Raw genomic sequence first — 22,981 nt, forward strand, 5'->3', positions numbered from 1 at the left:
CGAGAGCATATTATTGCTCAAATAGATTAATATAGTCTCAGAACTGGGAGTCCGGTAGCCCTAGAGTGTAGGAAGAAAATAGACAAAATAGGGAGGTTTGAAGGAAGCCATATTTGTAAAAACTGAAAAACTGAATAGTAAGCAATAAAGTAACCAAAAAAACAACAACAATCTAATCCACATGCATTAGAAAACACACTAATATTGACACTTAGGCTGAGTTCAGACCTGAGCGTTTTACAGCGCATTCCTACGCGCTGTAAAACACTCAACGGGCAAGAACCAATGATTCCCTATGGGAATAGTTCTCACCTGAGCGTTTTACAGCGCGTACGATCGGGCTGTAAAACGGCCGACGCCCCAAGAAGTACATGAGCTTCTTTGGGGCGTCTTGTCGCACGTTCCGTACATAGACTTTAGCGGGAACGCGCGACAATGGGCGTTCGCTTGTCTCTGTATGCGCGATTGCAAATGCCCGTACAATCGCGCATACAGAGCGCTCCATCCCGAACGCTCAGGTCTGAACCCAGCGTTAAAGGTGAAAGGGGTTCTCAGGGAATAATTTAAAATGGTGAGCAGGATTGATTGCCTCCACTTGTAGAGCTGCCTGGGGTGGGGGTTGAGGGGTCAGGGCCTAACTATAGACTACACTCTGGCACCAGCAGATACTAACATACTATACATGGGTGAGTATTCCTGTCAGGCTGCTCAGCCATGATGGCATATCATAGGCAGGATCACATCATAGACATCTCTTGTAGGGCAGTGAATTGTGTTGTGGAGCTCCATCCCTTCACCCCCCCCCCCCTCCCCATTCTATGATAGGTTGCTTGCAGCCATTTAAAATAATTCCCGGAGAACCCCTTTAAAGGAGTTTTCTGGTTTGCATCAACATCCTTCAAAATAATAATATTTAAAGGTAGCTGTAATTTTGTAATGTATTTATTTTATCTTTATTGCTCCTGTGGTCAAGTAATCGTGTCCATTCAGCTCTTTTATTGTCTGTGATGGGATGTCTATACAGAGGCAGTGATAGGGCAGTGTCTATGAAACTAGCTGGGTGTGATTAGTGGCCATGCTGGAGCTGTGGAAGAGAAAGGAGAAATGCATCCTGGGTTTTCTCGGATATAGTAATAGCAAGTGCTAAGTGCAGGATGCAAACAAACCATAGTGATGTGTTCACATGTTGAAAAGAAGTCAGAAGAGTAAGGCTGAGTTCACATGGGTGAGATTTCCGCACGGGTGCAATGCGGGAGGTGAACGCATTGCACCCGCACTGAATCCGGACCCATTCATTTCTATGGGGCAGTGCACATGAGCTGTGATTTTCACGCATCACTTATGCGTTGCGTAAAAATCGCAGCATGCTCTATATTGTGCGTTTATCATGCAACGCAGGCCCCATAGAAGTGAATGGGGCTGAGTGAAAATCGCAAGCATCTGCAAGCAAGTGCGGATGCGGTGTGATTTTCACGCATGGTTGCTAGGTGACAGTCTATTCACTGTATTATTTTTCCTTATAACATGGTTATAAGGGAAAATAATGGCATTCTGAATACAGAATGCTTAGTAGGTGATCAATTGATGTAATGACCGGCGTCACGCAAAGGGAGGGAAAAGGGAAGGCCCTGCCCAAGGGAGAGGGAAAGGTGGTGACCCCTGACTCACCTTGCGGCTGGCACCTGACTGCCCTGACGTCCCTAGACGGGTTCCTCACCCGTACGCCGATCATGTGCCTAAACCCTGGCTTTCCCTACGATGAGCCCTATGTAGTGAAGGGGGCGGTGGAATCACTAGTCCACACCACTGACACTAAGAGAAAAACACCAAGGAGAGGACAGACAATACAGACAAACATATAATCCCAGGTGGGAGACAACAGCAGACCACAAAGGCCCAACAGGGATCTGGAGGGTAACGTTCTGGAACAACAACCAGGGAACGCAGCAACACAGCTCCAGTGGGTCAGTATAGAAGTCCAGGCAGGAAGCTCTATATCTGGCAACCAGAGAAGTGAGAGAGGGGAATATAAGGAGGTTGGGAGTGCTGGACAAGGACAAGTGCTGGACAAGGAGGAGAAGGAGCTACGGATCCCTGAGTGAGCCAAAAAGGGTTGCAAAGCAAACCCAGAAAGCTACCATAAAGAAACAGCCCTATCTTTCTACATAGAGCGCGCAGCCACCCGCTGCGACTTCCTGACCCCGTGTGTAACGGAGTCAGGCGTGGTTCTTGACACCCTCGTGACAATTGAGGGTTAAAAAAAATATATAATAATTAACTCACCTCCTCCTCCTTGATCGTGTAGTTCCCGGTCTTTTCTTTACTTCTTTAATGATGAGCTGTTGGCTAAAGGATCTGTGGTGACGACAGATCACATGCTCTAATCACATGGTCCATCACCTTTATAAAAACAGTGGAGCAGGCAGTTTCCATAGCTCTTACAAATTATGGAACTAGCCTAACTCACTCTACTTTTTCCGTAACTTCCCTTCACTCGTATGAGACCTATGGAAACCGAGTAGCAGACTGCTTGGCTGTTTGCATAGTCCTGAACCCCCCTGGACACACGAGGTACCCTTGAAAACGTCATTAGATTGCAATAATAAGTGTATTCAAATAGTATTACTCTTTTTTAAACTTTTTGGGAATGGGCCAGGATCACAAAATGCAGATTATTATACACTCACCTAAAGAATTATTAGGAACACCATACTAATGCGGTGTTGGACCCCCTTTTGCCTTCAGAACTGCCTTAATCCTACGTGGCATTGATTCAACAAGGTGCTGATAGCATTCTTTAGAAATGTTGGCCCATATTGATAGGATGGCATCTTGCAGTTGATGAAGATTTGAGGGATGCACATCCAGGGCACGAAACTCCCGTTCCACCACATCCCAAAGATGCTCTATTGGATTGAGATCTGGTGACTGGGAGGGCCATTTTAGTACAGTGAACTCATTGTCATGTTCAAGAAACCAATTTAAAATGATTCAAGCTTTGTGACATGGTGCATTATCCTGCTGGAAGTAGCCATCAGAGGATGGGTACATGGTGGTCATGAAGGGATGGACATGGTCAGAAACAATGCTCAGGTAGCCCGTGACATTTAAACTATGGCCAATTGGCACTAAGGGGTCTAAATTGTGCCCAGAAAACATCCCCCACACCATTACACCACCACCACCGGCCTGCACAGTGGTAACAAGGCATGATGGATACATGTTCTCATTCTGTTTACGCCAAATTCAGACTCTACCATTTGAATGTCTCAACAGAAATCGAGACTCATCAGACCAGGCAACATTTTTCCAGTCTTCAACCGTCCAATTTTGGTGAGCTTGTGCAAATTGTAGCCTCTTTTTCCTATTTGTGGAGATGAGATGTACCCTGTGGGGTCTTCTGCTGTTGTAGCCCATGCGCCTCAAGGTTGTGCGTGTTGTGGCTTCACAAATGCTTTGCTGCATACCTCGGTTGTAATGAGTGGTTATTTCAGTCAACGTTGCTCTTCTATCAGCTTGAATCAGTCGGCCCATTCTCCTCTGACCTCTAGCATCAACAAGGCATTTTCGCCCACAGGACTGCCGCATACTGGATGTTTTTCCCTTTTCACACCATTCTTTGTAAACCCTAGAAATGGTTGTGCGTGAAAATCCCAGTAACTGAGCAGATTGTGAAATACTCAGACTGGCCCGTCTGGCACCAACAACCATGCCACGCTCAAAATTGCTTAAATCACCTTTCTTTCCCATTCTGACATTCAGTTTGGAGTTCAGGAGATTGTCTTGACCAGTACCACAACCCTAAATGCATTGTAGCAACTGCCATGTGATTGGTTGACTAGATAGACGCATTAATGAGAAATAGAACAGGTGTTCCTAATAATTCTTTAGGTGAGTGTATATTGTTGTCAGAACCAGCAGTGGAAAGGAAGGGGAGAAGAGTAAGTCTTTATTTCATACCTGTTTTTTGGTCAAAGGGACCAATGGAGAACCCTGTTCATCCCATTCCTTTTGCTATTTTGTGGTGAGAACCTCTGCGGGACTCTCCGGTGAACATTAAAGGGGTCATCTAAGTTAAATGTAAATGGTCTAAAATAACAATAACCTCTACCACCCACAATCCAGCTGCCAGCTACATTACAGTATCTCAGTATCAAATGTCAAAAGTAGAATAAAAAGCAAAAAAAAAAAAAAGCATTGCTTTCAGGTTATGATACTGATACCAATTACCAGGTAAAATACAAATAATTCGAAACAAGTCAGATATTAAAAAGAAAATAGAAAAATCATTGCATGTAATTCATTTGTCAAAATTAGGCCAACAGGCAAAAATCTGACACCAAATCTTGTTGATTGCAAAACAAATTCATAATATCAACAATAGTAAATCCGCTCAATATGGAGGGAACACAGCAGGAAGACATTTAGTACATATTTTCAGTTATTTAGTACTTAGTGTGCTCCCTGAGTTAAGCAGATCTGGTATTTATAGTAAAGGAATATTGCTCATTTGCTGCCTTAAGAGTTTTTCAGTGAGAGAGTTTTTGTAATATTAAAGGATTTCAGTGCAGTTGCCTGGCTTTTTATCCAAGCCATCTGTTGTGGAGGTCTGGAGTTTTTAGGTGAATGTTATTATTTTATAGTCTTTTCTGTTTTGAACAATGCAATTCTTTTTACTTAAAGCTACATTTTATGATCATTAACCCCTCCCCAACATGCACTGAACATGTACAGTGTAGGGGGCAGTGACTATCCGCTGTACATGTATGGTGGATTGATTTTCTGGACACAGGGGCTGTGCCTGTTCGATCAGCACAGGGGCCTGGTGTCATGGAACCATGAACCAGACGTACAACAAGAGATGAGTGGAAATAAGAAGGCTTTATTGAAAATAAAGCTGTAAGGCAAAAGTCCAAACGGATGGCTAAACCGAAGCAGGGTCTTGCGAAACCAGAGATCAGGAACCAGAAGGGTAGTCAGACGAAGCCAGGATCAGGAACCAACAGGGTAGTCAGACGAAGCCAGGATCAGGAATCAGCAGGGTAGTCAGACAAAGCCAGGATCAGGAACCAGAAGCAGCAGCAGTCTTAGAAGCATGTGAGCACAGGAGGACCAAGCAGGGAACTGAAGCCACAGACCTCCTATATATATGAGCTAGGCATCCAGCTCCTCCCAGTTGGAAGGAGGAGCCGCAGGGTGGGAGGCTACAAGAAACCCAGAAACCAAGATGGCCGCCAGCACATGTCAAACGAAGGAGAACAGCAAGGAGGTAAGACCATGACAGTACCTCCCCCTCAAGGGCCCCTCCTCCGCGGAGTAAGGAACGGTTTCTGAGGGAAGCGTGCGTGGAAGGCTCGGAGCAAGGCAGGAGCATGGACATCTGCGGAGGGAACCCAGGAACGCTCCTCTGGACCATAACCACGCCAATGGACCAAAAACTGCACCCGGCCGCGGACCAGGCGTGAGTCCAGGATATTGCTCACCTCATACTCCTCACGATTGCCCACTTGGACCGGACGAGGCCGAGGAATCGAGGAAGTGAAACGATTACACACCAGTGGCTTCAAGAGGGAGACATGAAACACGTTGGAGATCCGCATGCCAGGAGGAAGCGCAAGGGCATAGGCTACCGGGTTTACCCTGCGAAGCACTCGGAAGGGACCAACAAAGCGAGGCGCCAGCTTGGGAGTGGGCACTCGAAGGTTGAGGTTGCGGGTGGACAACCATACGCGGTCTCCGACCTGGTAGGAAGGAGCGGGCGCTCGTCTGCGATCAGCCTGGAGTCTCTGGCGCTGCGCAGAGACCTCAAGGGACCTCTGGATCTGTACTCAAGAAGCACGTAGGACGGAAAGGTGATCCTTCACAGCCGGAATATCCTGGGGAGAGAATACCTCCGGTAACACGGCAGGTTGGAACCCATAATTGGCCATGAAGGGAGACGTCCCAGAGGAAGAGTTCACCGCCGTGTTCCTGGCAAACTCAGCCCAAGGCAGGAGGTCAACCCAATTGTCTTGGTGATCGGAGACATAGCAACGAAGGAATTGCTCCAAGGCCTGATTGGATCGTTCTGCGGCCCCATTGGACTGAGGGTGGTAGGCCGATGAGAAAGAGAGATGAATCCCCAACTGGGAGCAAAAGGCGCGCCAGAACCTGGACACAAACTGACTCCCCCGATCCGACACAATCTCCTTGGGCAAACCGTGCAACCGGAAGACCTCCCTGGCAAAAATCGAGGCCAACTCTTGTGCAGAGGGTAACTTCTTGAGAGGTACACAGTGGCACATTTTGGAAAACCGATCCACTATCATGAGAATGACCGTATGGCCTCGGGATGCAGGGAGGTCCACAATGAAATCCATCCCCAGGTGTGACCATGGACGCTCCCCGGTGGCTATGGGTTGCAAAAGGCCCAACGGAAGGTGCCGAGGGGACTTACTCTGGGCACAAACGGAGCATGCCGCTACATATGCGGCGATTTCGGAACGTAGAGAAGGCCACCAGAACAGACGTGAAACAGCCCAGGACAGCTGATTCTTTCCAGGATGCCCCGCGGCCTTGGAGTTATGGTAGGTTCGCAACAACCGAGTGCGCAACTCCTCAGGCACAAACCACCTGCCGTTGGGTCTCCCAGAGGGAGCACCAGATTGAGCCGCCAAAATCTGCTCACCCAGGGGAGAGGTCAGGCTGGTGCGAATGGCGGCCAGGATCTGATTCGGAGGTATGACCGAAGTCGGAATCGACTACTCCCCGGACAGCTCGGAGTACTGCCGTGATAAGGCATCCGCTCTGATGTTCTTGGAACCGGGTAGGTAGGAGACCACGTAATTAAAACGTGTCAATCTCTTGGCCTCAGAGAGGTAGGTCAGATTCTTGTGGTCCGTCAGGATGAGAACCGGAACCACCGAGCCCTCGAGCAAGTGCCTCCATTCTTTAAGGGCCTGCACGATGGCCAATAACTCCCTGTCACCAATCTTCCGCACTCCGCGGAAGACAGTTTCCGGGAGTAAAACCCACAAGGAAGCAGAGGACCCTCTGGTGTTCTACGCTGAGACAGGAGGGCGCCTACTCCCGTCTCAGACGCGTCCACCTCGAGGACAAACGGCAACCCAGGGTTGGGATGCGACAGAATCGGAGCCGACACAAAGGCGGACTTTAGAGCCTCAAAAGCTCGGATGGCCTCGGGCGGCCAGACCTGGGGATTACTGCCCTTCCTGGTCAGATCCGTGAGAGGCTTGGCTAGCATGGAAAAGTCCCTGATGAACTTCCGATAATAATTGGCGAAGCCCAAAAAGCGCTGCAGGGCACGAAGACCACTGGGCTGGGGCCACTGTAAGACAGCCGAAACCTACTCAGGATCCATGGAGAACCCCTCAGCGGAAATGATGTAACCTAAGAAGGTTACCTGGGATCGGTGAAATTCGCATTTCTCAAGCTTACCGAACAGCTTGTTCTCTCGTAACCGTTGCAACACTCGTTTGACATCCAGAATGTGGGCCTCCATGGATTCAGAATATACCAAGATGTCATCCAAATAGACCACCACACACTGCTGCAACAGGTCACGGAAAACATCGTTGATGAATTCCTGGAAGACTGTGGGCGCATTGCACAACCCAAAGGGCATAACCAAGGATTCATAATGACCGGTCCTGGTGTTAAACGCGGTCTTCCACTCATCGCCCGCCTTGATCCTTACCAGGTTATATGCCGCCCTCAGGTCGAGTTTGGTAAAGACCGTGGCCCCTTTGAGGCGATCGAACAGCTCGGAAATCAAGGGTATCGGGTACCGTGATGCGATTGAGACCCCTGTAATCGATGCAAGGCCTCAACTCACCGCCCTTCTTTTTCACAAAGAAAAATCCAGCCCCTGCCGGGGACGAGGATTTGCGAATGTGTCCACGTGAAAGCGCCTCCCTCACGTACTCCTCCATGGCCTCATTCTCCGCTACCGACAGTGGATAGACTTTGCCACGAGGAGGAACGGCACCAGATTGTAACTCTATGGCACAATCGTATGGGCGGTGCGGAGGTAGGGCAACCGCATGCACCTTATCGAATACATCCCGGTACTCCTCGTATTCAGGAGGCAACAGAGAGTCCGAGGAAGTACACAGCAACTTGACAGGCCCATGGATGCAACTAGCCCCACACTGCGGTGACCACGAGAGGATCTCGGCCGATTTCCAATCGAAAGTCGGATTATGCTTCTGGAGCCAGGGGTGCCCCAAGACCACCGAGTAGTGTGGAGACGAAATAACCTGGAGACAGACCGACTCTCTGTGAACGGCACCAATGGCCATCCCCACTGGAAGGGTCTCATGAGTCACGTGTGGCGGCAGAAGGGGTCTGCCGTCTATCGCCTCAAGAGCCAGTGGGGAACCTCGAGGCTGCAGAGGAATGGAATTGGCGGCAGCGAACACACTATCAATGAACAAACCACCAGCACCAGAGTCCACCAACGCCTGGGTCGTCACCGAGCCCCCGACCCAGGAGAGGACAACAGTAATCAGTGGTTTGTCAACACGGGAAACCGGGGACGAGGAGACTCCACCCAAGATCTGCCCCCGACAGGATCTCAGGTGCGAGCGTTTCCCGGACGGTTCGGGCATGCCAACCGAAAATGCCCACCGAGACCACAGTACATGCATCGGCCCTCGCGTCTCCGGAGTACCCTCTCCCCCTCGGACAGGCGAGCAAACCCCAGCTGCATGGGTTCACCCCCAGACAAGTCATCCCCAGGAGGCGTGGGAGGAGAGGGAGGCACGGGTGGGACAGCAAACGTAGGCGCCAATCTGTTAGAAGGCCTCCGCAGGCTCTCCTGAAAGGAAGGTCTCTCCCTGAGTCTGGTGTCAATCAAAATCAGGAAAGAAATAAGAGACTCGAGCTCCACAGGTAGGTCCTTAGCTGCAACCTCATCCTTCAAGGCATCCGAGAGACCATGAGAGAAAGCAGCGACCAGAGCCTCATTATTCCAGCCCACCTCTGCTGCCAGGGTACGAAACTCAATGGCGTATTCAGCTACGGATCGTGAACCCTGTCTGATGGACATAAGGAGCTTCGCAGCAGAGGCAGCACGAGCCGGCACATCGAATACCTTCCGAAGAGAAGCAACAAAACCGGAAAACTCGGCAACCACCGGATTGTTGTTCTCCCATAAAGGGCTGGCCCAGGCCAAGGCCTTGTCCGAGAGCAGCGAGATCAAGAAGCCCACCTTTGATCTCTCAGTAGGAAAGGCATGTGGCAGCAACTCGAAGTAAATGCCCACCTGGTTAAGGAAACCTCGGCACTGAGTTGGCTCTCCCCCAAAGCGCTGTGGAAGGGGGGCAGAACCGGTCATACCCCGAAACACCGCAGGCGCAGCAACAGGTGTCGGGGTAGACTCTGGCGCAACAACCGGAGCGGCAGTAGGAGCGGGCCCAGGAGCGACAACCGACCCATCGGCAACGGAAGCTAAATGAGCCGTGCGTTCAAGCAGGGTTTGCAACGCCACAGCGAACCGACCCAACAGGTGATCCTGCTGATCAAGTCTGGCAACCAGCGTAGGTAGCGAGGATGGCCCTGTACCGTCAGAATTCATGGCTTGGTCCTAATGTCATGGAACCATGAACCAGACGTACAACAAGATGAGTGGAAATAAGAAGGCTTTATTGAAAATAAAGCTGTAAGGCAAAAGTCCAAACGGATGGCTAAACCGAAGCAGGGTCTTGCGAAACCAGAGATCAGGAACCAGAAGGGTAGTCAGACGAAGCCAGGATCAGGAACCAACAGGGTAGTCAGACGAAGCCAGGATCAGGAATCAGCAGGGTAGTCAGACGAAGCCAGGATCAGGAACCAGAAGCAGCAGCAGTCTTAGAAGCATGTGAGCACAGGAGGACCAAGCAGGGAACTGAAGCCACAGACCTCCTATATATATGAGCTAGGCATCCAGCTCCTCCCAGTGGGAAGGAGGAGCCGCAGGGTGGGAGGCTACAAGAAACCCAGAAACCAAGATGGCCGCCAGCACATGTCAAACGAAGGAGAACAGCAAGGAGGTAAGACCATGACACCTGGCTGTTACGACAGCCAGGTTCCTGCTGTATCTGCCAACATCGCTGAAAACACAGACGCTGGTGCATTCATCCCTTAGATGCCACAGTCATTGCTGATTGCGTCAACTAAGGGGTATAAAGAGGGAAAGGGCTCTATGCAATTGTGAGGTGCTAATGGTTGCCATGGCACCCAGAAAACTTACAAAGACCTGCCATGTATGGAATTCTATTAAGCCTAGAACCTAGCTACTGTCAGTGCTCTCACACATTGCAGAATTCTCCACAACAAATCTGCAGGTGCAGGTTTAATATAGTTGCATTTTCCTGTTGCAGATTATGCAGCAAATTTTGATGCAGATTTTTCCATTACAGAAGATGGGTATTTGTGAATTATGTTGCGGATTTAAATGAATGGAGACACTAAGCTAAGGAAATCCACAACAAAATATTTTAGAAATGAAAAAAACTTTTTTTTTAATGAAAAAAAAAAAGTTTCAAGTGTAAAAAAGGCATCCCTTTCCTTTCATCAAGGACAAATATAAAAAAAAGAAACAAATATAAAAATAGACATATTAGGTATCTGTATAGCAGTACTATGTATTTTAAAATGAGACCAATGAAAACATCACCTCTTCCCTCAAAAAATGCCCCCCCCCCTCCGTCATTGAACCCTTCAGATGCCGTGTTTATCACTGATCGCGATATCTGAGAATGATGGTGAGGGCTTTTAGGGGTTAAAAATAAATAATACTCGATTTATCCATGTTAGCGCAAAGAGGCTGCCATGATCATCTCGATTGAAGATCCCATGCGGAATCTCGCATGGTGCATGATTACGTCATCACTCTGACCTGGTCACTGTGCATGAGATTTTGAACGGGATATTCAATCAAGATGGCCACAGCGGCCGCTTTACACTCCAAAGGATGAAATAAGTTTGTATTTTTTTCCCCATTTCAGGGAAAATTTACTTGTTACAAAAAAAAGAAAAACACGAGGAAATTCGGCTTTGCGGCTAATCAATTTTTTTTACTGAAATTCAGATCGGAGTCCACTTCGTCAACTTCGCTCAACCGTAATAAAAGTAATAATAATACATACCTTTTTGTTTAGAAGTCTAAGGCTATGTTCACATCATAGCTTCCGTATTTAACCCCTTCATATCCTACATCTGTATTCTGTATATAATTTTCCAAATCGATGATGCAGTGTGCATATGTATACACTGTAATGTAAAATATCACTGTGTATCACATATAGACATGTCAACCTGTATGTTTTATAAGCTGAAGCGAATTTATAGCTGATGTTTTAGTTGGCCAATCCACAGTTTATAAACCACAAAGTAAATGAAATTTAAGGAAAAGCATGTTTTTTTTTTTTTTCATTTTATGTATTTTCTTCTTGTTTGTTTTACAATTATGTCATTAGACTTAGGGTATTTTGCGTTCCGTATATTAGCCGTTTTCTGCGTTCCGCGTACAGTCCGTATACGGAACCATTCATTTCAATGGGTCTGCAAAAGATGCGGACAGCACTTTTAGGCATTTCTATAATGGGCCTCTTGTTCTGTTCTGCAAATTGCAGAAGGCACACGGGCTGGATCCGCAATTTGTGGACCGCAAAAAACGGCACAGTCGTGTGAACAAGCCCTTATACAAAAAATTAAAACAGTTGTCAAATGTCATCTGCCGAGACACTAGTTTAAACAGGCTTTACTCTCTCATATAGGTTCTCTGCAAATCCAAGTTACAACAAGTGTTAAAAGCAGCTTGTTGCATATTGTAAATTAATCTTAAAAATGATAATATATTACCCCGTTATGTATTCTCCCTATTTTTACTCCCATATGGGTCTCAAATTTTTTAATTTATGTAGCACGTGCTTTGTCCTGCAAGTTATCACTTCACTATAAGCTCCCACTTGCTTTAATGTCATCTATCAAAGCCTAATCTTTAGATATGTAACTTGTGGTTATTTGGCACAGATATACTTAATACCTTGCATTTCTGTAACTAAGAGTTATTAGTACTAATGTAAAATGCATTTGATATTATACAGATGGCACAAGATGTTGTTACTAAGTTATTATCTAGGATAAGCTGCACTGTTAAATTCAGGACTTTCACATCAGATTATAGTAGTGAAATGGGCAGCAAGATGAAGTTAAAGTGTCTTATTATAAACATGATAAAATGTTTTATTTATTATAGCAATCATCGAGCATATTCCCATTTAGAAGCATTTAGCATTATTGTGCTTCTAGTCCAGGAATTTTTATTATTGTGTTATACTAATAGTATTGCTAGTATAGATGCACAGTATTGTATTCTACATGTATATGTACGCTCTGTATGTATTTATCCATACATTTACCTGTTTATCTATTTGTGAGCGTATTTTATTTATAGACAATGGACATGTATAAATTTATGCATTTATTATAACGTTATGTAGATACTAACCAATCTCTAGGCAGACACAGCAACTTTACCAGTAAAGTTTATTATAAACTTTTTTGGTGTCTCATAAAAAAATAAATCAATATTTATTGTTTTTTCTTTGACCATTATTACTATTACAAGTCGGAATATATATTTCCCAAAAATAGTGCTTGGCTATCTCTGGTAGTCCCATAGAGAATGAATGGAACACCAGGCCACATGCTCAGCTTGCTGATTCATAAGGATAGGAGGTACATGAACACCTTTCTCTGGATATTTTGTGTCCCAGCAGTTGGATCCTGACTGATTAGTTAGTTATCCCTGAGTGAGTGGATAGGGTATAAGTTGTAGTTACCAGAATACTCTGGTGTAGGACTATGAAGCTTTAAATCTCTATATCTTGAACTGACTGTACCCAACTTTCCTCTGTTTACGACTAACATACGTAGAAGTTCTTTAACTGGTAAAGAAAATCGGTAAACCAAAAACATTCTTCATTCAGTACATATTTCAAAAAAAAAAATCATTATAACTAACTAATACATTTTAAAGATGATAGTGTGCTCCAGCCCTTAAAGGGGTGTCCAGCTTTAAACTTATGTTTGCCAGCCCTTCCCTGCTGGACATGTAGAGGAAGGATACGTACCTGCTTCTCACTACTGGGTCCAACTTCTCTGGTTCCCTGCTTGTCAATTTCTGGAATGAATGGGGATAACATGTGATGCTCAAGCTAATGATTGGCTACAGAGGTGACGTGCTCCCATGTAGCATGCTACTGGGTCACATGCAGCTTCAGAGACATATCACTACTGCAGCCAGTCAATAGTTGTGATGGCGCACGTGACCCCCGTCCACTTCGAAAGCTGACAAGCAGGGAACTGGAGCACAGTGAACGAAGGAGCCAGAACCAGCAGTGAGGAGCAGGTAAGTATTCTTACTCCCCTCTGGCAGTGGAGGGATGGGCTAGTGAAAATAGTTTTAAAGCTAGGGAACCCCTTTAAAAAAATCCATAGTTTTATAATTTTACAAAAAAGGGTCAGCATTTTTGAAAAATTTTATTCAAAAGATCAAGCAGCTTTTTTCTTTCTTTAAATTGCCTCACGTTTAGTACTGTATATTATATTTAAATTATGGCCAAATTCTGGAAGCGTCTTATTTAAATTCTACTTGCAATAAGCTGAAAAACATGGTGAGCATTACGAGGTCACACAGAACTCTGGCAAAGAATTACACATTAACTGATGTGATGTAAATCAAAAGCTGCTTTTTAAATCTGATATTATTTAAATAAAAGCTTGCATTTACTTTTATCCCTTAAAAGCACCACATGGCCACACTATCAAAGCCGCAAACTGTTCATCAATTGAAAATATATCTTTACAATTTCCCCAGGCTGCAGAGATTGAAGTCGATGAAAATGGAACTTTGGACTTGAGTATGAAAAAGAATCGACTCCATGACAAGGCTGGCACATTAGGCTCTTCCAATTCCATTCTATCAACTCCTTCATCTTCTCCTTTTAAAACCAGTAGCCTATTGGTCAATGCTGCCTTTTACAAAGCCCTATGTGAAAAGGAGGGTTGGGATGCCCCAATTAACTACAGCAAGATCCATGGTAAAAATGGAGAGGACAATGAGGTATGGCATCTACATATTTATCTTACAATATCATATTACAGAATGTGACTCACATACAGACGTGGACAAAATTGTTGGTACCCTTTGGTCAATGAAAGAAAAAGTCACAATGGTCACAGAAATAACTTTAATCTGACAAAAGTAATAATAAATTAAAATTCTATAAATGTTAACCAATGAAAGTCAGACATTGTTTTTCAACCATGCTTCAACAGAATTATGTAAAAAAATAAACTCATGAAACAGGCATGGACAAAAATGATGGTACCCCTAACTTAATATTTTGTTGCGCAACCTTTTGAGGCAATCACTGCAATCAAACGCTTCCTGTAACTGTCAATGAGACATCTGCACCTCTCAGCAGGTATTTTGGCCCACTCCTCATGAGCAAACTGCTCCAGTTGTGTCCGGTTTGAAGGGTGCCTTTTCCAGACTGCATGTTTCAGCTCCTTCCAAAGATGCTCAATAGGATTGAGGTCAGGGCTCATAGAAGGCCACTTTAGAATAGTCCAATTTTTTCCTCTTAGCCATTCTTGGGTGTTTTTAGCGGTGTGTTTTGGGTCATTGTCCTGTTGCAAGACCCATGACCTGCGACTGAGACCAAGCTTTCTGACACTGGCTAGTACATTTCTCTCTAGAATTCCTTGATAGTCTTGAGATTTCATTGTACCCTGCACAGATTCAAGACACCCTGTGCCAGACGCAGCAAAGCAGCCCCAGAACATAACAGAGCCTCCTCCATGTTTCACAGTAGGGACAGTGTTCTTTTCTTGATATGCTTCATTTTTTCGTCTGTGAACATACAGCTGATGTGCCTTGGCAAAAACTTCGATTTTTGTCTCATCTGTCCACAGGACATTCTCCCAGAAGCTTTGTGGCTTGTCAACATGTAGTTTGGCATATTCCAGTCTTGCTTTTTTATGATTCGTTTTCAACAATGGTGTCCTCCTTGGTCGTCTCCCATGTAGTCCACTTTGGCTCAAACAACGACGGATGGTGCGATCTGACACTGATGTTCCTTGAGCATGAAGTTCACCTTGAATCTCTTTAGAAGTCTTTCTAGGCTCTTTTGTTACCATTCGGATTATCCGTCTCTTAGATTTGTCATCAATTTTCCTCCTGCGGCCACGTCCAGGGAGGTTGGCTACAGTCCCATGGATCTTAAACTTATGAATAATATGTGCAACTGTACTCACAGGAACATCTAGTTGCTTGGAGATGGTCTTATAGCCTTTACCTTTAACATGCTTGTCTATAATTTTCTTTCTGATCTCTTGAGACAGCTCTTTCCTTTGCTTCCTCTGGTCCATGTCGAGTGTGGTACACACCATATCACCAAACAACACAGTGATTACCTGGAGCCATATATATAGGCCCAATGGCTGATTACAAGGTTGTAGACACCTGTGATGCTAATTAGTGGACACACCTTGAATTAACATGTCCCTTTGGTCACATTATGTTCTGTGTTTTCTAGGGGTACCATCATTTTTGTCCATGCCTGTTTCATGAGTTTATTTTTTTACATAATTCTGTTGAAGCATGGTTGAAAAACAATGTCTGACTTTCATTGGTTAACATTTATAGAATTTTAATTTATTATTACTTTTGTCAGATTAAAGTTATTTCTGTGACCATTGTGACTTTTTCTTTCATTGACCAAAGGGTACCAACAATTTTGTCCACGTCTGTATCAACTCTAAAAGTAACCTTATTATAAGTGAATCAAAATAACCCTTTACTGAGTAAATAACCTTCATGTAGCAACTGTCCTATATTCAGTGCCAGAAATGTGTAGTCCAGAAACCCTCCTCCTCAGTATTGTGATGTAGCCATGCCAAGAGATCTGTGCAGAACATGGTGAATACAACACAATATTCCATAATCGGGTGATGATATTGTTTCATGCAATGGTCAGCACAGCCAGATTCATACATGCTTTCTTGTCATTCCTGCTTTAAGTGTATGTAAAAGAAATCTTTTATCAATGGTACGATATAATGGAACTTGGGTTTTGGCCAAATACTTAATATCATTGTATTTGTGCTTAGCCTATTCAATTGTTAGGAATGAAAATATTCTGTATCTAAATCTATATAATGCATACTGTACAAACCAAAGAGTCAGTGTAATAGCCAAACCATTCAGATGATAGAAAACCTGTACTTAGGCTGAAATGCAACCAAGGTTCCTAGAAATAAAACTAGTAGCATCATGCAGTTTCATAAAAAAAAAAAAAAAAAGAATCACTGTAAATTTGCAACAATCCTATTTCACCAGCAGGATGTTTTCCATAATTGCCCAGCCTGTTCTTGATATCTGGGTCCATGGTACTTCCTCTATCCTCTATACTATATGCATTATCATGGATTTTCCATGTACACATGGATTTTGGTGTTTTGATACATAATTCCTCTGTGATTTAAAACATTCAAAGTGCAGAACTTTATTGTTGACAGACAGTTATTCTAGCACTTGATAATCTGAATTATTATAAAGTCAAAAGTGAAAACAGGGAAGAATACCCAGAGGTCTACAACCTAAAGCATAGCTCTGCAGAGTTTCTGAAACTTTTACTTAATTTAATACCTGATGCTAAATGTTTGTCCTGCACCTTGGCTTAACTATTTATTCAATGTAACAAAAAAAAATCTAGAACCTTATAGGACCTTGCAATTGTCAGTTTTTTTTTTTTCATTTTCATTTTTCACTCACCGCCTTCCTAGAGCCATAATTTTTTAAATTTTTTTGTTCACATAGGCTTATGAGGGTTTTTTTTTTTTTGCGGGACAAGTTGTACTTGCTATTGGCACTATGTAATATTGTATATAATAGAGGGGAGCTGGAAAGAAACGCTATACTTCCACTGTTTCATGAGGAGTTTTTAAGGTGTTCCCTGTGCGGTAAAATTGACCTGTTATCTTTATTCTGTAGGTCAGTACAATTATTTCAGCAGTAATTTTTCTAGCATTTTTAATACTAAAAAAATAAACACCTTGAAAAAAATATTTATTTCTTTTCATCACCATATTCTGACCCTTATCATTTTTTATAATTGTAATTGTGTGACTTTTTTTAACACTTTTTATTAAAAAAAATTGGGGAGATGAAGTGACAAAAAATGACAAATTGGCCATTTCAAATTTTAGGATAAATATTGTTATGTTTTAATTGTACGAGAGTTTTCAGACACAGAAATGCCTATAATTTTTTTTATTATTTATTTTGATTTTGCAGAAATAATACTTGAACTTTTTTTTTTTTTAAGTCACCCTAGGTGACTATAACTGGCAATCATTAGATTGCCAATTGTGTTCTGTGATGGGTATATATCATCACAGAACAGCCCATTCACTGTATTCCAATACAGTGATGCCACCTGCTTGCCTGTATTGTGATATTCCAGTGATAACTATTGGAGCCTTCTTGAGGCTCCGAGCTATCACTGTAACAGCTTCCCTGATGTCAACCGGGGGAACGCTGGTACAGGCGCGGGAGTGCGTGGCTCACGAGTCTCCACCGCTTAGATGCTTTGGTCACATTTGACCATGGCGTCAGAGGGGTAAAATGTATGCTATCAGCATTCTGCATGACTACAGAATGTCCAGAACAGGAATTCAAATTAAAGGCAATGGGAGGTTTATAACGAAATAGCAAAAGACAGGTGCACTCTGCGGTATTACTAAATCCTCAAACTGGTTTTAAAATTGAGAGATTAGTCAACATGTCCTACGGTGTAGGACATGTCTAAGCCCGGGCACCGCGACAAGGTTTCTCAAGTAGCCCGGGACCTAACACTCTCCTACCTGTGCCAGTGGGCAAATACCAGGAGCCAGTGGGCAAATTACAGGAGCATAAGGCCGACTCACAAACAACTCACCAGTTACCTCCAGCATGTATCAATGCTTGCAATGGGAGGAGGGAGGAGTCTGCAAGTCCCACTCAAGACTGTCTGGTATGGCCCAGGCCTCACAGGTGCACCTAAATGTGGCCTGTAGATGGAAAACAGTCACATTTAAATTGGAGTTTCTATACCTCCAGGAATCTCTATATATACAAACTGAATGGAATGACGTGGTATAGCAGGAGGTGCTCAAACCCACATGCAGTCGTGCATATATATAGGGGAGCAAATCCTGCACTTGTGGCCCGTTGCTAATGGCAATCCCCAGCAAACATGCATACGGTGGAGGATGCCCGCAGTGAACCACAAGTACCACAATAGACATCTCACACAAGGTAACAATTGTGTGGATGTGATAATCAATATAACAATATAACGAAATAGCAAAAGACAGGTGCACTCTGCGGTATTACTAAATCCTCAAACTGGTTTTAAAATTGAGAGATTAGTCAACATGTCCTACGGTGTAGGACATGTCTAAGCCCGGGCACCGCGACAAGGTTTCTCAAGTAGCCCGGGACCTAACACTCTCCTACCTGTGCCAGTGGGCAAATACCAGGAGCCAGTGGGCAAATTACAGGAGCATAAGGCCGACTCACAAACAACTCACCAGTTACCTCCAGCATGTATCAATGCTTGCAATGGGAGGAGGGAGGAGTCTGCAAGTCCCACTCAAGACTGTCTGGTATGGCCCAGGCCTCACAGGTGCACCTAAATGTGGCCTGTAGATGGAAAACAGTCACATTTAAATTGGAGTTTCTATACCTCCAGGAATCTCTATATATACAAACTGAATGGAATGACGTGGTATAGCAGGAGGTGCTCAAACCCACATGCAGTCGTGCATATATATAGGGGAGCAAATCCTGCACTTGTGGCCCGTTGCTAATGGCAATCCCCAGCAAACATGCATACGGTGGAGGATGCCCGCAGCGAACCACAAGTACCACAATAGACATCTCACACAAGGTAACAATTGTGTGGATGTGATAATCAATATAACAATATAACGAAATAGCAAAAGACAGGTGCACTCTGCGGTATTACTAAATCCTCAAACTGGTTTTAAAATTGAGAGATTAGTCAACATGTCCTACGGTGTAGGACATGTCTAAGCCCGGGCACCGCGACAAGGTTTCTCAAGTAGCCCGGGACCTAACACTCTCCTACCTGTGCCAGTGGGCAAATACCAGGAGCCAGTGGGCAAATTACAGGAGCATAAGGCCGACTCACAAACAACTCACCAGTTACCTCCAGCATGTATCAATGCTTGCAATGGGAGGAGGGAGGAGTCTGCAAGTCCCACTCAAGACTGTCTGGTATGGCCCAGGCCTCACAGGTGCACCTAAATGTGGCCTGTAGATGGAAAACAGTCACATTTAAATTGGAGTTTCTATACCTCCAGGAATCTCTATATATACAAACTGAATGGAATGACGTGGTATAGCAGGAGGTGCTCAAACCCACATGCAGTCGTGCATATATATAGGGGAGCAAATCCTGCACTTGTGGCCCGTTGCTAATGGCAATCCCCAGCAAACATGCATACGGTGGAGGATGCCCGCAGCGAACCACAAGTACCACAATAGACATCTCACACAAGGTAACAATTGTGTGGATGTGATAATCAATATAACAATATAACGAAATAGCAAAAGACAGGTGCACTCTGCGGTATTACTAAATCCTCAAACTGGTTTTAAAATTGAGAGATTAGTCAACATGTCCTACGGTGTAGGACATGTCTAAGCCCGGGCACCGCGACAAGGTTTCTCAAGTAGCCCGGGACCTAACACTCTCCTACCTGTGCCAGTGGGCAAATACCAGGAGCCAGTGGGCAAATTACAGGAGCATAAGGCCGACTCACAAACAACTCACCAGTTACCTCCAGCATGTATCAATGCTTGCAATGGGAGGAGGGAGGAGTCTGCAAGTCCCACTCAAGACTGTCTGGTATGGCCCAGGCCTCACAGGTGCACCTAAATGTGGCCTGTAGATGGAAAACAGTCACATTTAAATTGGAGTTTCTATACCTCCAGGAATCTCTATATATACAAACTGAATGGAATGACGTGGTATAGCAGGAGGTGCTCAAACCCACATGCAGTCGTGCATATATATAGGGGAGCAAATCCTGCACTTGTGGCCCGTTGCTAATGGCAATCCCCAGCAAACATGCATACGGTGGAGGATGCCCGCAGCGAACCACAAGTACCACAATAGACATCTCACACAAGGTAACAATTGTGTGGATGTGATAATCAATATAACAATATAACGAAATAGCAAAAGACAGGTGCACTCTGCGGTATTACTAAATCCTCAAACTGGTTTTAAAATTGAGAGATTAGTCAACATGTCCTACGGTGTAGGACATGTCTAAGCCCGGGCACCGCGACAAGGTTTCTCAAGTAGCCCGGGACCTAACACTCTCCTACCTGTGCCAGTGGGCAAATACCAGGAGCCAGTGGGCAAATTACAGGAGCATAAGGCCGACTCACAAACAACTCACCAGTTACCTCCAGCATGTATCAATGCTTGCAATGGGAGGAGGGAGGAGTCTGCAAGTCCCACTCAAGACTGTCTGGTATGGCCCAGGCCTCACAGGTGCACCTAAATGTGGCCTGTAGATGGAAAACAGTCACATTTAAATTGGAGTTTCTATACCTCCAGGAATCTCTATATATACAAACTGAATGGAATGACGTGGTATAGCAGGAGGTGCTCAAACCCACATGCAGTCGTGCATATATATAGGGGAGCAAATCCTGCACTTGTGGCCCGTTGCTAATGGCAATCCCCAGCAAACATGCATACGGTGGAGGATGCCCGCAGCGAACCACAAGTACCACAATAGACATCTCACACAAGGTAACAATTGTGTGGATGTGATAATCAATATAACAATATAACGAAATAGCAAAAGACAGGTGCACTCTGCGGTATTACTAAATCCTCAAACTGGTTTTAAAATTGAGAGATTAGTCAACATGTCCTACGGTGTAGGACATGTCTAAGCCCGGGCACCGCGACAAGGTTTCTCAAGTAGCCCGGGACCTAACACTCTCCTACCTGTGCCAGTGGGCAAATACCAGGAGCCAGTGGGCAAATTACAGGAGCATAAGGCCGACTCACAAACAACTCACCAGTTACCTCCAGCATGTATCAATGCTTGCAATGGGAGGAGGGAGGAGTCTGCAAGTCCCACTCAAGACTGTCTGGTATGGCCCAGGCCTCACAGGTGCACCTAAATGTGGCCTGTAGATGGAAAACAGTCACATTTAAATTGGAGTTTCTATACCTCCAGGAGGTTTATCAAAACCGATCTTTATATCCCCCTGTGCCGCCAGAAAATGTGCTTAATTTTTTTTAAATGCATTCTCCAACAGTCCATACACCTAGATTGAAATCTACACTTGTTCGTAGCTGTTGTCGATTTCAGTTATCACTTATTCCAAAAAAACTGATGGCATAACTGATGAAGAATGTGCCAGGGCGAAGGTTGAGTACAAATGCTGCTTATGCCTAGATTAGGCAAAATGTGGCAGATTCACTAATAGTGGTGCACTTTGCATGTCTAAGAATATGAATTACAGTCTTAATATTAAGACAAATGTACTATTCTGGGACATGGACATTAAAAAAATATGGAGTATTGTAAATCCTGCACCAGATTTACTCCAAATTGTTGTGCACTAGAATCTTGTCTATGTTCTAAAAATCCTGTCTGTGCACCAAAATTTCTGTCCGTGTCTACGGATCTAGTCTATGATCTACTCTAAGGTTAAACCACCTATAAGTTTACATAGTTTTACTCCAGAAATGTGTCAAAATTTTGGTACATTTTTGGCACATGGAGGCACATGTAGACCATGTCAAATTTACGATAACGACATGCCCTTTTCATGTGAAGTCACACCCCTTGTTGAATGAGGAGTAAAATGCTTAGAAAAGTGCCCCCATTGCTTTGAAAAGGTTGTAAATCTGGGGTCTGCAACCTTTTTATGCCAGAAAGGTGGTGTAGGGGCAATGATAAATCTCCACCAACGACATAGTGACAGAGGATTTCTTATCACTAATGAATTCCATTTCATATTGACACAATGTTTGATAACATTTATAAATATTTTTGTCCCTTTCTGTAAATTGTAGACATGGAGATTTTATATGTGGTCTTTTGTTCGTTGCACCAGTTCATACACAGTTACTTAATTTGGGTGGCAATTTACAGAAAATATTGTCTATATGTCTCTGTGAAATAGCCTGTCCAGATGCCCTCTAACAAACAAAAACAAAAAAAGAATGGATTTGGACACAGCTCAAAATCTCTACAAAATCCTTGATAAATAAATAGAGCTGTTAGTTTAGTTCAAACTGTCAGTTCTCCAACAATTTCAAGGCTTAAAATTTTTTTAAAAGTGCCAGATGCCATTAACTGTTATCCAGTTTTCCACTATGTTCTGGTCTTTGCTGGAATCGCTGTAAACTCCCATCTGCATATTAATGGAATTTAAACTATTCCTCCCTCTCTCTCTCTCTCTGTCCCTTTTTGACTAACCATCAGGCATATTTATGCAAACACCTACAAAATGTCACTGTCACCAGAACTATTTAAAGGAAGAAAATTAAATAGTACATTCATATTTAGATACAAATTGTATAGTAATATACAGAGCCATTAAAGAACTATCCAAGAAACAAAGGTAAATGTCCAGCACAGGAAAAGAAAATCTTGATGCTTTATTGGAAAAATGATTAAAAATTCTCTCCACAAATTCAGTGTACATTTAAGGCCGATGCGTTTCGATCAGAAAGGTCTTGCTCATGGCATGTATGTTGAGTAAAGAACTATGTCTAGAGATCACAGGTTTGCAGATATGGGTTAATTTTTTCTGATAATCATGAACGCTAAATTATTAGGGTATTATTGTTGTATTGCTACAGTTCTCGTACAGCCACCCCAAGGA

At 44.1% G+C, this 22,981-nt stretch overlaps 1 protein-coding gene across 1 annotated transcript in view; it reads left to right on the plus strand.

The window, feature by feature from the left end:
* Window positions 1-22,981, plus strand: part of ST18 (ST18 C2H2C-type zinc finger transcription factor) — a 197,697-nt gene that overhangs the window by 52,261 nt on the left and 122,455 nt on the right. The window contains exon 8 of the mRNA XM_044295392.1: window positions 13,865-14,110. Coding sequence (XP_044151327.1) covers window positions 13,865-14,110 — 246 coding nt within the window. The remainder of the gene's footprint in view (window positions 1-13,864; window positions 14,111-22,981) is intronic.

The sequence above is a fragment of the Bufo gargarizans genome, chromosome 5 (genome assembly GCF_014858855.1).
Source record: "Bufo gargarizans isolate SCDJY-AF-19 chromosome 5, ASM1485885v1, whole genome shotgun sequence".
Lineage (NCBI taxonomy): Eukaryota > Metazoa > Chordata > Amphibia > Anura > Bufonidae > Bufo > Bufo gargarizans.